Genomic DNA, 15489 nt, shown 5'->3' with positions numbered 1-15489 from the left:
TTCTGTTGACACATACAGTATACTGTACATGCACAATCACCCACATTTGTAATCCTTCTCTCAATCTTACCCACAAAATCCTTGGACCAACTGATCCATTCTCTCTTATACTCTCCTTCCATCTCCTGCACACAATTATGTATGTGCCCTCATTTGCCCTCACATTCTCACCTACTTCCACACCTACACCTCATCCATAATCCCACTCTCTCACCCTTCCATTTAGTCTCAGTCAAAACACATATGTCCACTTTTGCACCCTAAAGCATCCCCAAAATCTCTCTCTCTTTCACTTCATCATTCGCACTCCTTACATTTGACATTGCAATCTGTACCATGTCCTTTGTGCTGTCCCTGGTCATCAACAGTTGATCTGTCCAGAGTTGGGGCATGTTTTTGTTTTTTTATTTAGTTGTTTTCTGGGGAGGGACACTAACCCTTCACCAACCTATCTGTTCACAAGCTGGGAATGTATACTGGTTGGTTATAAGGTTACCACCCAGTGTATTATATGATTTCCTGGTTTACAGGAAATCATCTGACTTGTCACTCAGTGTACAGTTACCCTGGAACTATCACTACACTGAGTGAGTGGATGATGGGCATCCCCACTGACCACACATAGCTAGTATTCTTATGGCAAATTTTATAACTTCTCAGGGAAATAGACACACCTTAGCTTTATATTCTGGCATTAGACAAATTAATAGTCAGAACTCATGTAGCAGATAAACATTCAAAATGAAGGCAATTAATATGCTAAGACAAATGAAGGAACTTTTTGATCTTTTCTGATTTAATAGCATAAAAATTTTCTGGAAAAAAAAAGAAAAAAAAGAAAAAAAAGCTACAGGTCCATATGTAAAGTTTCCAATAAAAATTATACTCACGATCGAATTAAGTCTTCAGGATAGAATATCTGACGAATTTCTCTGTTGACTGGTGGCCTGTCAAAACGAGGTTCATATTTGGGTGGAAAGGCTTCATAAACATCATACCATAATGGCTTATCTTGTGGTTTCATGGCCCCTGACTTCAGCAGCCCTGTTGCTCTGGAATTTGTAAGCAAATACAATAGTAACAACTGCACTCAGTGTGACATGTTAAATTATGGTAAAACATTAATTACCATTATCATACTAACCCAGATTCCCATGTTCAACTGGCAAAACTGAAAGCAGGGCAAATTTTCTTCACTGCAAAAATGGAGGGATTTACTTGGCTAAGCAACATATAATGACAATGTTGACTGGCAGATGCAGAGGTTCAATGAATTAATAGGTATTCAAGGGATCAAAATTACACACTGGTCTACAGTTCTAAAACTGAAGGCTGGCAACTGGAAAGAATTCAGGGAAGTAATTTAGCCATTATCATTATCATGACTCTTCCCACCAAAAGATGGGGTGAGTACTTTAAAACAGAACAGCAATACTAGATCTAAAAAATTAAAAATAAAATAAAAAAAATAATGACCTGGAAGTAATTGTTGAGAGAATTTTATACATTCTGTGTGGAAGGCAAATAAATAACTAAATAATGAAGTACATTTAGCACAAGCAAAAGGACTGAACCTGAGTGAATTGTTTAATAGTAATTTGGATAAGGATGCAGCCAGGACCTGTTAAGAGATAATAATGAAGTCAAACAACTGTGAATAATGGGATTATCTTTTCAGAAATGAAGCTTTCTTCTACTGTATGCTGCTGCACCCAGTTTAGCCCTTGTACCTATAGGACATCCTCAGATGTACACACATTTCCCACCCTCCCACCCCTTTTTCTTTTAATGGTCATTTCCTTTAACATGTCTATACATATATTAACCTCTCAATTATTCACTGTAAATCAGAAAGGCCCTATGCCAGTTAAAATCATATGCCAGATATTGCAGATCTGGCGAAACATTCACCTTTAAGCTGGATACTGTGATTCTATCCATCTCGACCCTCTGTCCTAAAACTTTACCCTAATGAGAGAGGGTGGTGTTTGGAAACTCCTTGTGCTGTTGTTTGCGGATGATAAAGTGTTGTTAAGTGAAGAAGAAGGGAAGCTGCAAGGCTTGGTGGATGAGTTTGGGAGAGTAAGAAACGGAACCTAAAGGTGAATGTAGAGAAAAATTATGGTCTTCGAGAGAAATGAAGTCAGTGAATGTACAGTGAGGTTGGAAGAGGAGAAAATGGAAAATGTGAGTGCATTTAAGTACAGGCATATCCCGGTTTAACAATGTAATTGGTTAGGTAAAACCCCATCGTTAGGCAGGGTATCATATATCGGGGTACTTTTAACATGTATCTCAATGTGGACCGTTTACCAGCCTTGGGTTTCCCCCCAAACCAAGTCTAAAACCCACCCAGATGAGCCTAAAAAAACAGGTTTAAAGGCAATCTAAATGGCCTAACAGCTGTCAAGAGAGCTAACCTAAGCCTAACACCTGTTAATAAGCCTAACTCACTAAAAGCAACAAATCAAATCTATCATCAAATGTAAATCTGGAAAAAATCAAGCTTAGTAAACTATACCCCAAAATGATAATGTTCACCCCACCTATGGCTAAAACACATTAACTGAAGTCTAAAAACAGTTTATAAATCATCCTAAACACACAATTTTAGTTTAAAATATCATCAAAATCAGTAAGAAAAATCAAAACCCATCGTTAAACCAGGGTTTGGCCATCGTTAGACGGGTATGGTGCAATTTCTACCCCGATCGTTAAGCTGGGGTATCGCATCTAGGGGTATCGTATATCGAGGTACAGTAACCCCTCCAATATCCGGATCAATAGAGCCATCGGTAGGTTAGGATATTGGTTTCGTCCGGATATTGGGCCCCAGCTTATGGACTTGTACTTATGGACCCTAACTCAGAGAAACACCTATACAACTCCCTCCGGACATGCATAGCACCTATTTAACACCCAAATCACACCAATAAGGCACATAAATGACTGAAATAAATGCAAAAGAAACATAAAATGTGGGTTTAGAAGTATGTTCATACATTAATAAACATTCTGGTACTTATGGACTCTAACCGAACCTAACCTAACCGAACCGAACCTAACTCTGAAAAACACATTCCTACTGCATATGCATGAGGTAAGTATAGTATGGAAAGAAGTACAGTATGACACTTTCTGGTAAGTATAGTATGGAAAAAAGTACAATATGAAACATTCTGGTAAATATAGTATGGAAAATAGTACAACATGAAACATTCTGGCTACTTACAGCAAGTCCCTGGCCACCTCATTGAATAACCGCCTCCTCTCGGACTCTGACAGTAAGAACGATTTCCTGAAGCACTTGCACTACACTCTTCCTGAAGTCTTGCACTGAACTTAGTCACTAACACACAGAAGTCTGTTCTTTTCACAGTGTTCACTTTAGTCCAAATAATGTTCCATTTTACTTTAAGTGTTGCACATTAACTTTTCCCCAGTTTTTTAAATTTTCCAAAGCCAAAACAAAGAAGGTTAGTTACGTTAAATTTCTTTTCTACTGAGTCTTTTCTCCCAGCTTGAAAACCTTAACACAACACACCGTTTTTTTCACTGCACAACACTCAAAATTCCCGTGTGGTCTAGTGGAGAAGTTCTTGCTGTTTATTCACTGTCAGAGTCCGAGAGTATCACTGGCAGGCGACCAAGGGGTGCATCGGTGGGTCGTGGTGATGGCGTACTGACTACAGAAGACTCTGAAGATAGCCGCAAACTCACGTCGAGCGGTGACTCCACTGTAGCTCATGTGCTGGGCTGTGGCTCGGAGCATGAGGGCCTTGTCTTGGGGAGGCAACGGAGTGGAACCAGGGCTTGGCACAGCGGGGGTCACGGGCCTGAAAAAACTGTCAATCATTGACTGCCGCAAGGACCGACGATTCTGGCGATTGATGATGCGCTGCCTGAAAGCACGCACTTCCTCCACGAGTCCCAAGGGCCCCATCTCCCTGTCGCAGTCCGGGTGTTCCAGGTAGTCTAGGACGAACTCTAGATGTTCCCGGAGTGCGCTCAGCTTGGGGATGGCTGGAGTAGTGTCCTGCTGAGCGGAGTCCGCATCATCATCGCCTTCGTCGTCGGAATCTTCAAGTTCGGGACTGACACCAGCAACCGAAGACGCGATCTCGATATCAGACAACGTCTGATACCCAGGATCGCCCTTCCGTCGTCGGTCCAACCACTCACGAACATCGTCCACATCAACATCGTCGCCGTGCGTACGTAGCCGTGCATGGAAGTCATCCACGTCAAACCCTAGGAAATCGTACTCCACACCTGTTCCGAGAAGCAGACGAGACCAACCATTTTCAAGAGTTTTCACAGGGACTTCCTTCCATGCACTAGCCCAGTTGTACAGCGCAGACTTGATGTTGTAGCGGCGAAGGTTTTCCAAAGTCCGCTTGCCTCGAGTGTCACGTCCTTCCCTGCGCTCGTCCTCGTCCTCGAGGACAACCATCACCTCGTCCAGGAACTTCCGACGGTACAGGCGCTTTGTTGCCACGATCACTCCTTGGTCCATTGGTTGAATGAGAGCAGTCGTATTAGGTGGCAGAAACATGCACCTAATACGGCCATTTTCAGCAACCAAGTCCTTGTCGCACGGGTGGGCAGGTGCATTGTCGAGGAGAAGGAGAGCCTTTACCTGGTCGCGAGGAATTCCCAGTGTCTTCGTCTGGTAATGGATGACTTCCTTGATGAAGTGATGGTGAAACCAGTCTTTGAAAATCACAGCTGTGAACCATGCTTTCAAAGAATGGTACCATACGACAGGAAGGACATCCATCACCCCACGAAGGCACCGAGGCTGCTTTGCACGGCCAACAATAACAGGCTTAAGCCGGTGCATGCCGTTAGCATTAGCACAACACAAAGCAGATATCCGTTCCTTAGAAAGCTTGCGGCCAGGTACACGCTTCTCCGTCTCATCGGCTAGAGTGTTCGTTGGCACCGAGCGATAGAATAGGCCAGTTTCGTCAGAGTTATAGACTTGACCGAGAGTGAGGCCCTCCCTGTCGATCAAGTCTTTCACCTTGTGCCGAAACTCGTCCACTCCATCCTCGTTAGCGTCCAATGCTTCGCCATGTGCTTTACGGTTAGTAAGGCCATGTCGTAACGAACGAAGAGCCAACCCTCGGATGCCTTGAAGTCAAGGGCGTCGTGAAGCCTTGCAAACTTCTCTGCAGCAGCCTTCAGCTCCGTTCCACGTACCATCACACCAGCTGCACGTTGCTGTCGATACCAAATCAACGTGGAGCGGTCGATCTCTGCATACTTGGGGGTAAACATAACCTTCCTCTCCACGTTGTGTTTGCTTCTCGACGAGAAGTCAGCCGTGTACTGCATGAGCTTGTCTTGGGAACGCTTGATATCGAACAAAGTCGACCGGGCCAGGTTGAACTCGCGGAGAATGCGTGAGGAAGACCAACCCGCATCAACCTTCTCCAATATCTCCCGTTTCTTCTCCAGAGTCAACACCACTCTCTTCCTTTTCTCAGGAGGCGGGGCCATCATCACACACACTAAGAGTAGGGCAGAGAGCAGCAGAAGGCCTTGCAGCAAGTACGGCACCACCACAAAAGCGAGCACGTGGGCAGCCATGGCGAACAGCGTAGGTCTTGTCGCGGTGAGAGACAGGCGGGAAGTGGGGAGGATGCAGCGGCGCTCTATCGGACGTCGGAGGAATGACGAACCAAAACAATGCTCTCACGCGGCGCGCGCGGCAAGTTCAAAATACGGACGGCAAAAAATCGATTTTTTTTTTTAATTTTTTTGGATTTTCGGAACATTTTCGGAATGTTTGATCCCAGGACGATAAGGTTCGGTTAGTGGGGATGTTCGGTTATTGGGCGTCCGGATATTAGAGTGATTACTGTATTACTGTACTTGGGTAGTGTAATAAGTAAGCATGGAAGTTTAGAGGGTGAGGTGTTTGAAAGGGTACAACAAGGAAGGAAGGTTGCTGGTTCCTTGAAAGCAATGATAAGAAACAGAGAGGTGGGCATGGAAGTGAAAAAGTTACTATATGACAGCAATGTGATACCAACTCTAATGTATGGAAGTGAAGCTTGGACCTTGTTGGAGGGACACAAGTCAAGAGTGGGGGCAATGGAAATGAGTTATTTGAAAGGAGCATGTGAAGTCACATGGAGAGACAGACTAGCAAACGAGGACGTGAAGGACATTGTGGTGTGGATGTGGATGTGATAGGAAGCGTTAGGAGAAATACATTGAGGTGGTTTGGCCACATGGAGAGGATGGAGAGTGAGAGACTGATGAGAGAGTGTATGTGAGTGAGGTGAAAGGAGGAAGAGGAAGAAGGAGTCCAAGGATGAGATGGAGGGATGGAGCGGAGAGGTATATGACAGAGAGGGGGTGTGAGCTGGAAGCATGGCAGTAAAATGGAAGGGGACAGGACGACATGGAGGCAACTTGTTTGTGGTCACCCCTTAAGGGATTAAGGAGTCAGGCAACAGATAAACGGATAGAGTAAATGATGAATCTATCTATATCTATCTATATACCTAGGCTGCTTCCCCCAAGGAGAGGAAGGTAGCCAAGACAGGACGACACAATCCCAATTTACTCATCCACTAAAACACATTCATTCGCATCTTAGCCCCAAAGAGGAGAAGGGACAGATCCTCACCGCACCACACCGCACGAGGGTCAACTGCGCAGTGCAATCAGTGACATCCGCAGCAGGGCTCGACAGCAGAGATGGTTTACCCCTGCCACATCACAAAAGACCCATCCCCTTACCCGCACCTGACCTGATCAGCTGATCAGACCAAATGCGGGAGAATATCCCCTCAGGGTTGCATCATCATTTATTCATTCACAATTTCTCTCCATTTATTTCTGTCACACACAGCCACTCTTCCTTGCTCAACAGACATCCCTCTCGCATCCAACGCTCTCTTCACGCTGTCCATCCATCCTGTTCGTGGTCTTCCTCTCAGCCTTACACCTCTCACATCAGATCTAGTTATCTTTTTCACCAATCGCTCATTATCCATTCTCTCCATATGCCCAAACCATCACAACACCCTCTGCTCAACTCACTCAACCATCTCCCAAACAACTCCAGTTCTCCTTCACACTTCATCACTTCTCACTTGAGCCATACATGTCACTCCACACATACTCCTCAGACACCTCACCTCCATTACATTGAAACTTTTCCTCTCTGCTACACCCATATTCCATGTTTCAGTCCCATATAATGCAGTCGGTACCACAACACCCTCATACAGCCTTCTCTTTACATCCATTCTATGCGAACGACATCTAAACACTTTTTTCATTCCTCCCAGCACCTTTCCTACTTCATTCATTCTAAATTTCACTTCTGCATCTATTCTTCCATGCACAGCAACATGTGACCCTAAATACTTAAAACACTCTACCTCCTCAAGTAACTCACCATTCAAAACTATATTCATCCTCCTACCATCTACCGACCTCGTACACTTCATCACTTTACTCATTAACTTATTCTCATTAACTTTCAATTTCCTCCTTTCACACACCCTTCCAAACACCTCTACCAACTGTCGCAATCTCTCCTCTGAATCTGTCACCAGTGCAGTATCATCTGCAAACAGCAGCTGCTTTAGATTCCACTCTCTACCATCAACATTCACCAGACTCAGACCTCCACCCAAAACTCTTGCATTCACCTTCCTTACAACACCATCCATATAAACATTAAACAACCAAGGCGACATCACACATCCCTGCCGTAGCCCCACTCTCAAGGGAAACCAATCACTCACAGTATTTCCCACTCTTACACTCCCTCTACTACTTACATAAAAACTTTTCACCCCTTTTAGTAACCTACCATCAAGTCCATACAATCTTAAAACAGTCCACAAAGCCTCCCTATCACTTTTATCATACGCTTTCTCTAAATCCATGAAAGCCCAAAAAACATCCTTGCCTTTCCCTAAAAAGTTTTCACACGCTTGTCTCACAGCAAACACCTGGTCCACACATCCCCTCCCTCTCCTAAAGCCACACTGCTCATCACCAATCACTCCGTGTACCCTCTCTAACTCTCTTACTTTACACTCTACCATATACCTTACCTACAACACTCAACAGACTTATACCCTTAAAGCTAGTACATTCATACTTATCACCCTTGCCTTTATACAACGGGATCACACAAGCACTTGCCCAGTCAATTGGCACCATACCTTTCACAAAGCACACATTCAACAATCTTACTAACCAGTCAACAAGAGTCACTCCACCACCCTTCAGGTATTCCACAGCACACCCATCCATAACTGAAGCTTTCCCTGTTTTCATCTCCTTTACTGCCTCCTGCACTTCCTCCTTCGTGATCAAAGAATCATTCAACCCTCCCAACACATTTATTCCTTGCATCCTTCCATCCGCCACAATCGCAGCCTCCCTTTCCTCCTCTGCATTTAACTATCTTTCAAAATACTCTGCCCATCTCTTCCTTACTGCATCCATCTCAGTTAACATCCTTCCATCCTCTGCTTTTACTTGATCTTCCTTCCCAGACTCTCCCTTTCGCACCCTTTTCATTTCCTCCCAAAACATTTTCTTATTCTGTTGAAAATTCTCAGTCAACCGCCTACACCACCTCTCATCTGCTGCCACCTTAACATCACACATAGCCCTTCTCACCCTATTCCTCTTTTCCTTATACCTCTCATATGACACCTCATCTTTCCTCTGCAGCCACACTTCATATGCATGTCTCTTCTCAGCCACAGCCATACGTACTTCCTCGCACAACCATTCACTTTCTTTTCTTACACCACCACCCACTCGTCTCACACCACACACCTCTTCCGCATGCCCCACCACAGCACTCTTAAACAACTGCCATTCCTCCTCCACACTGCCATTTTCCTGATGTTTCACTGCATTCCACTCATCCTTCAATTTCTTCTGATACTCTATCATTTTCTCACTTTAATCCGACTCACTCACTTTCAAAACCTCCCTGCCACACCTAACTCTCCTAGCTCTCACCCATCTCTTCCCTACTCTTAACTTTCCCTCCACCAGGTAGTTGTCAGACATGCCTCCACCCTCCCCTCTCAGAACTCTCACATCCAACAATCTTCCTAGTACATTCCTAGACACAGCCACATAGTCCATCAATGCTCTATCAACAACCCTTCCACCCTCCTGTCTCACCCATGTATACTTATAAATATCTTTCTTCTCAAACAGGGTATTTCCAATCACCATCTCTCGCTCAACGCACATCCCTATCATTCGTTCCCCATTTTCATTTCTTCCAGGCACACCATGCATACCAACTACACCTTCAACTGCTACATTTCCCACTCTAGCATTCAGATATCCCATCATTACCACATTCACATTCGCTCCAAAACTCTACAGACGCTCATCAACATCATTCCAGAAAACTAAGCATACAAAAACATACAGTACAGTGATGACACAGTACAGTAATAAAGTACTGTATATACAGTGCACTCGTCTACTTTGTGTGTTTTTTGTTTGCGTTTTGCCTTGTTTGGGAACTCCACTAGGAAAAAATTATACAGTACAGTACTGTATTGTAGAAAAAATTACAAATGTCACTAGTTTTCAAGGCAGCAGTGGACACATGACATACCCGGCAAGAGTCAGCCAACCAGTCTCTCTCCCTCTACCATAGTGTGTGCTTGTTCCCAATTCCGAGCAGAGGAGATGTGTCAGGTCACTGACAGGACCTAATGTTTTTATGATGTGCACCAAAAAGGTGTCAACCAGAGGACATTGACATTAGTGACAAAATCCCTGAGAGGCCTGGCCTCCCAGGTGACTCTTGCCCATTAACTAACTCAGCTGACCATGATGATGATGATGCCACGTCTGTTGCCACTGCTCTGGATTTTGATAGATTTTTGGCTGAAGCAGAGATCAAACACAGGAGGTGGATGATTCCATTGTCAGCAGTGACAGTGAAAAAGACAAAGGAGGTCCCAAGCGGCCACAGTAGGACATCACAGCCTCAGATACCCCCTCCCTCTTTCCCCACAAGCCCAGCCAACCCTCAAGTCAAGGTGCAGTAGTAAATGCCCTGTCTGTTTTTTTTTGTTTTTTTAAGGATCATGCTTATCATTCTTGAAGGAGATATACCTAAATACTGTATGTACGTGTACCTGTAATATGCAACTGTAAATGAAGGGGAACAGCTGGGAAAAATGGGGAAGAGAAATTTGTAACCTGGCTGGGGTGTCCACCACATACCCTTTAATACATGCTTTTCTATGATGCCTACTTTGCAATTTTGCAGTTTGAGGTGCACTGTACCACCCATTTTCTCGCAAAGTAAAAGAGTGTACTGTAATGTACTATTTTATGCCATGTACTTACCAACTGTTGGCATTGATGGAGGGTAGAGTTGTACATCATGCAGTACAGTACCATACTGTACTGTACCATACAGTACTCATAATCCTAAATGGTCTAGTGGTGAATGTCTACCTTTAAGAATACTCCAGCTCCACCACCTCAGGCTTGATCTCTGCCAAGGGTGCTGCAGTAGGCAGTGGAGATGGAGTGGCAGAGGGAGTAGGTGGACATCCAGTGAGGCCTCTGACTGGAGGGAGATGGTGCCATGACCAACGTGCATGACTGAGATGAAGAAGTGGCCGTGGTGGTGCCTGGCTGGGGTAATCAACAAAAATGTGAGGAAGTACAGGGCTGGAGTGACAGAGGCCAGTATGAGGAGGTAGATGGCTGGGGAGCCAGAGGATGATGCGAGGAGGTCAAGGGCTGTGGGAAAGGAGTGGAAAGTGTCACAAGGTAGAAAAAGGACAAGACAGAAAACTGCCCGGGGATCCTTCTCGACTCCAGTTGTATCACATTCTCATGGCCCTGTCACAGGTATATGGCCATGGCATTGGCAAAGATGGGCCACCACTTAGGATGCTCACAGCAGTCAAAGAGGAGATCCACTGCATCAGGAGCCTGCTAGAGCCTCAGGATTTCTGTCACTTCGTTGTCATCGTCGTCCTCCTCTTCTTCCTCCAGTTCAGGCTCTGTGCCCCCTGCAGTCACAGACCCCACAATTTCCCTGTTGGACAGAATCTGGTACCCGGAGTTTCCCTCATCTACTTCCAGCCAATTGTGGATCACGTTTTCAATTGCCCATTCTCCTGTTGCTTCCATACGCCAGATGAAGTCACCAGATTCACAGCCGCTAAAGTCAACAATGGCCTCTTCACCCTTGGGGAGCTTGTCCCAGCCATGCTCTAGCATGAGTGCAGACAGTTCCCTCCAAGCCTGCACCCAGTTGTAGATAGCAGACTCGAGGGAATACCACCTGAGGTTGGCGCCAAGGTCCTCTCCCCTTTACTGTCCATGCCTTCTGCTGCCTCCTCCTCATCCATGAGCACAACCATCACGTCTTCCATAAACCTCTTCTGGTACCGCTTCGTTGCCGAATACCTTGTCCATGGGATGCTAGACTGAGGTTGAATTAGGGGGCAAGAACAAAACCCTAATATGACCTCCATCTCCAACCAACTCCGCCTCGGAAGGATGAGCAGGAGCGTTGCTGAGAAGCAGCTGAGCCTTCACTTGGTCGCGGGCAAGGCCAAGACTCCATCTGATAATGAATAATCTCCCAATTATCCAGACAGCCATTACCCGGACGCTGTGATCTGGCTGTTCAAAACCATTATTCGTACATTTTTTCATAATACAGTACAATCCCAGTTAACCGGGTGGCTTGGGGAATTTACCTTCCCGGTTACAAATTTTTTCCGTATTTCTGATTTTCAAGTCAAATCTATACAAAGGCTATCACAGCAGTAAATACAGTTCAGGTACTCACCAGTCACATTAGGGGTTACACTAAGAGAGTCCGCCTGAAAAACTGCCTTGTAACACACACCATGGTCATAACGCACATGCGTGCAATGTCTAGCAATTTACCGTATTGCAAATTGCACCAGTCCATTGTTTACCGAATTACTGTATTCATTATATGTACTGTACTCATAAAAATTGAAAAATAAAATAAAGAAATAAAAGCTTGAACATTTATTAGTAAACTGATGATGTGTTAAGACTGCACTGTTGAATTATCACGACACCTGTGCCCCCACGTGAGTTTTGTTTACGTTTCTGACCCCGACTGTTCTTCTTCTTCCCTACCTGACCTCCATCACTCCACCCCTCACCCGCCACTCAGCTGTTTTGCAGAAAATAAAATAAATGATGTACGTATGAAATGCAGGCATATTATTTATTTATTTTTCTTCCAACAAAGTAAACTTTCATTCCTATTAACATTTATATTCAGCCATTAGTGTTTTATAATGTTTGCCTTTTTCAAGTCTGTTGCATATGTCCAGCTTCTGTTTCAAGGTAAGCACGATACGCTTACGTTTAGTTTGCACTTTAGGCATTTTGGAGTGTACAAATTACCGTCTATCAGAGGAACACAATAGCAAGAGAGCTTGTTTACTGTCTGGTGGCAAAAAGCAAACTGGTGATTTTTGGAGGGTGTGGAGGATGACTGAATTCAAGTAGGGGAAAGAGGGGGAGAGGAGGGGTGGTTAAGAGGATTTGCTAGGGATTTACATTAGCCGGAAATGCCTTCACCTCCCTTAGTCCGACTTCACCCAGCCTCGCGTGACACGATCAAACAGCGGTTTGGCGGTCCATTCAAATTGGCGCACAGTTATAACTTACTGATGTTTTTACCAGCCCTTGAATTTTCCCGTTTTTCTGAGTATTCCGTTTGTCTGGATACCGGATAGCTGGGATTGTACTGTATCTGGATGCAAATGCATGCGTCCAGGTGGAAATTATGGCCTTACAAACATCTTTGCGCCCCTCCGGGTGGAAATATCCCAGTTGGACTGTCTTGTCTGGCTAGGTAGTTCACCAGTGACCACTAGAGACTCCCTAAGTTGTTCTCAGTTTCCGCACTGCAACAGTGTAGTAAATAGCTCCTCTCAGACAGTTGTTATGGCAGTGCACATGGAGGCTTTTGTGGTTGTTTCCTACCTGCTTCAGGCCTTGTTATTCCTTGCATGCCCCTTCCTAGGGTGTGTGATGATGGCCCCTTCACCAGGGAAATGGAAGAGGGTAGTGACGACTCTGGAGAAGCGGGAGATCCTGGGTAAAATTGATGCGGGATGGTTAAATCACGAGTGTTGACATTGACTTTATTCTAGCTTACTGTACTGTACCATGATGTTATTCAATTTAACATGATTTCATTCCATTTTACCATTACATTGTGTGCCCAGTGCATTTTTCTTGTGTAGACCTTATTTTTTTTTTTTCATTTTTCATGTCACCGCAGGGTATGGTCCTGCAGTGGTGATTGCTTGTCTGTGGTTAGTAGGTCTGCTTGAATATGGTAATTACAGTACTTGGCTGTGGTTTATAGGTCTGCTTGACCAGACAGAGTAGTGTTAAACAAGAGGAACAAGTGTTGTATGATGTACAATACTGTAGTGGCCTTTTACACTGGCTTTCAAAGTTAGGTTTTGTACAAAAGGGGCCAAGGGAGAAGTCCATTATTTGAATGGGGCCATTACTCGGATATACCTTTGGCTCTATTACGTCAGATAATCGAGGGATTTCTGTAGTCTCCTTCATAGCATGATTAAGAACCAATCTTTGAAGATCTTGGCTGTAAACCAAGCCTTTACCAAGTGGCAATAAGTAACTGGGAGACGATCCATTAACCCCCGAATACAACATGGCTGTATGGCATGCCCCACTACGACAGGTGTCAGATTAAGGGAGCCTGTTGCATTGGCACAACACAAAACTGAGACGCGCTGTTTGCTCACCTTACAACCAGGTATCAACTTCTCATCAGCCAAGGTATAAGTCAACATTAAAGTGAAGAACAGACTAGGTTCATCAACATTTTAAACCTGATTGAGACATAACCCACCTTCATCAATCAGGTTTTTAAGCTTGGTGCAAAACTCATCTATTCCTTCAATGTCTCCATCTAATGCTTCACCACAGGTCATCTTGGACAGCAGCCCACGTCAAAGTTTGAACTAAGTCAGCCAACATTCAGATGCAGCTCGACGGGACACACAAGCACGCCAATGACACGTTGCTGTTGAAACCACTTCAAGCAGGCCTGGTCGAGTTCACAAAAGCATGGCTCGACCATCATCTTCTGTTCATACTGTCACACAATCTCACCATGTTGTACAGTCTCACGACACTGACCCTTGAAGAACATCTCGATGCAGTGTTTGTTCTTCCACAAATCATGCAATGTGGTCAAGGGCATGTTGTAGTGCTCCATTTGCCTTGAGACGGTCCAGTCTTGCTCCATCTTCTTGATTATCTCCATCTTCTTCTCCATGGAGAAAATGATAAAACGCCTCTTCGCAGGTGGCGGAGGTGCTATCGAGATAAGAACCAGCAAAACACAAGGCCAGCAGGACCTACACTAGCCAGGGTACCAAAACAAAAGCCACAAACTCTGCCATGACGCATAACTACTGTAATGTTGTTACAAGCACTTTCAGGCCAAAGGTGAGACACGTCAGAAGAAACAGCACTGGGGGTAGGAGAAACAGCACTAGGGGTTGGCAATGACACTCGTAAATAGTACAGTGCACAACAATTTTACAATAACAATGGAACACTAAGACATGATCACTGACAGGCCATTAGCTTTGCAATACAATACTGTACAGTACACTACCTCGAACGTAGGATGCCAGAGTTAGTAAAGGGACCAGGGTTTTGCAACCACGTGGTCGGATACGTCTTCACTGAACAACATCCATGGGTGAGAATGATAGCACGCAGATATTCTTGGCGCAATGAGTGAGGGAGATTTTGATTGGCTGGCACGTAGCGGGCATTTTCACTGGCTCTGAAGTTTCCGGATTTCCCCTGGTGCCAGTTGGGTGCCATTTACAAGCTGGCTGAGACCCCTTAACGCCAGATATTGCACTGGACTACCGGATGCGTTCCGTTTCAGTGCTGGATGTTGCATAAAAATTGACAGATATTGCTCTGAGTGAGCCAAATTAGCTGTGCTGGATATTGCGCTGGGTCAGATATTGTGACAATGGATAATTAAGAGAGAATGGAGGGTCAAAGACTGACGAAGAGAGTGTATGTGAGTGAGGTGGAGGGGGGGAGAGGGAGGGGGAAGCCGAGGATGAGATGAAGGGATGGGGTGGAGAGGTATATGAGAGAGGGGGTGTGAGTTGGGAGCAGGGCAGTGAAATGGCGGGGGACAGGGTGACGTGGAGGCGATTTGTTTGTGGCCACCCCGAACGGGACAGGCGTCTGGCGATAGATAGATAGACTTTACAGTAGTTATATGTCTATGGCAGCTGTCCTGCCTCATACTCAGTAATGCCTGGGCCTGTAAGCAATAAGGATGACCTGCTCTGCCTCTATCAGGCCAAGAGTTACTATGATTAACTCATTCCCACAACAAGATGAGGAAAGCTACGGAGGTCTCTGGTGTTTATTTGATGACTG

At 45.0% G+C, this 15489-nt stretch overlaps 1 protein-coding gene across 1 annotated transcript in view; it reads right to left on the bottom strand.

Annotated features, from left to right (window-relative positions):
• The window catches only part of mRpS23 (mitochondrial ribosomal protein S23), a 127763-nt gene that overhangs the window by 79970 nt on the left and 32304 nt on the right, over nt 1–15489 (bottom strand). Inside the window, exon 2 of the mRNA XM_080269801.1 lies at nt 891–1052. Coding sequence (XP_080125927.1) covers nt 891–1052 — 162 coding nt within the window. The remainder of the gene's footprint in view (nt 1–890; nt 1053–15489) is intronic.

Source organism: Coenobita brevimanus, chromosome 37, assembly GCF_032717465.1.
Source record: "Coenobita brevimanus isolate Jiangsu-jjx chromosome 37, ASM3271746v2, whole genome shotgun sequence".
NCBI classification, from domain to species: Eukaryota; Metazoa; Arthropoda; class Malacostraca; order Decapoda; family Coenobitidae; genus Coenobita; species Coenobita brevimanus.
Note: the sequence above shows the minus strand (reverse complement) of the source record. Positions and strands in the feature narration are given on the sequence as shown.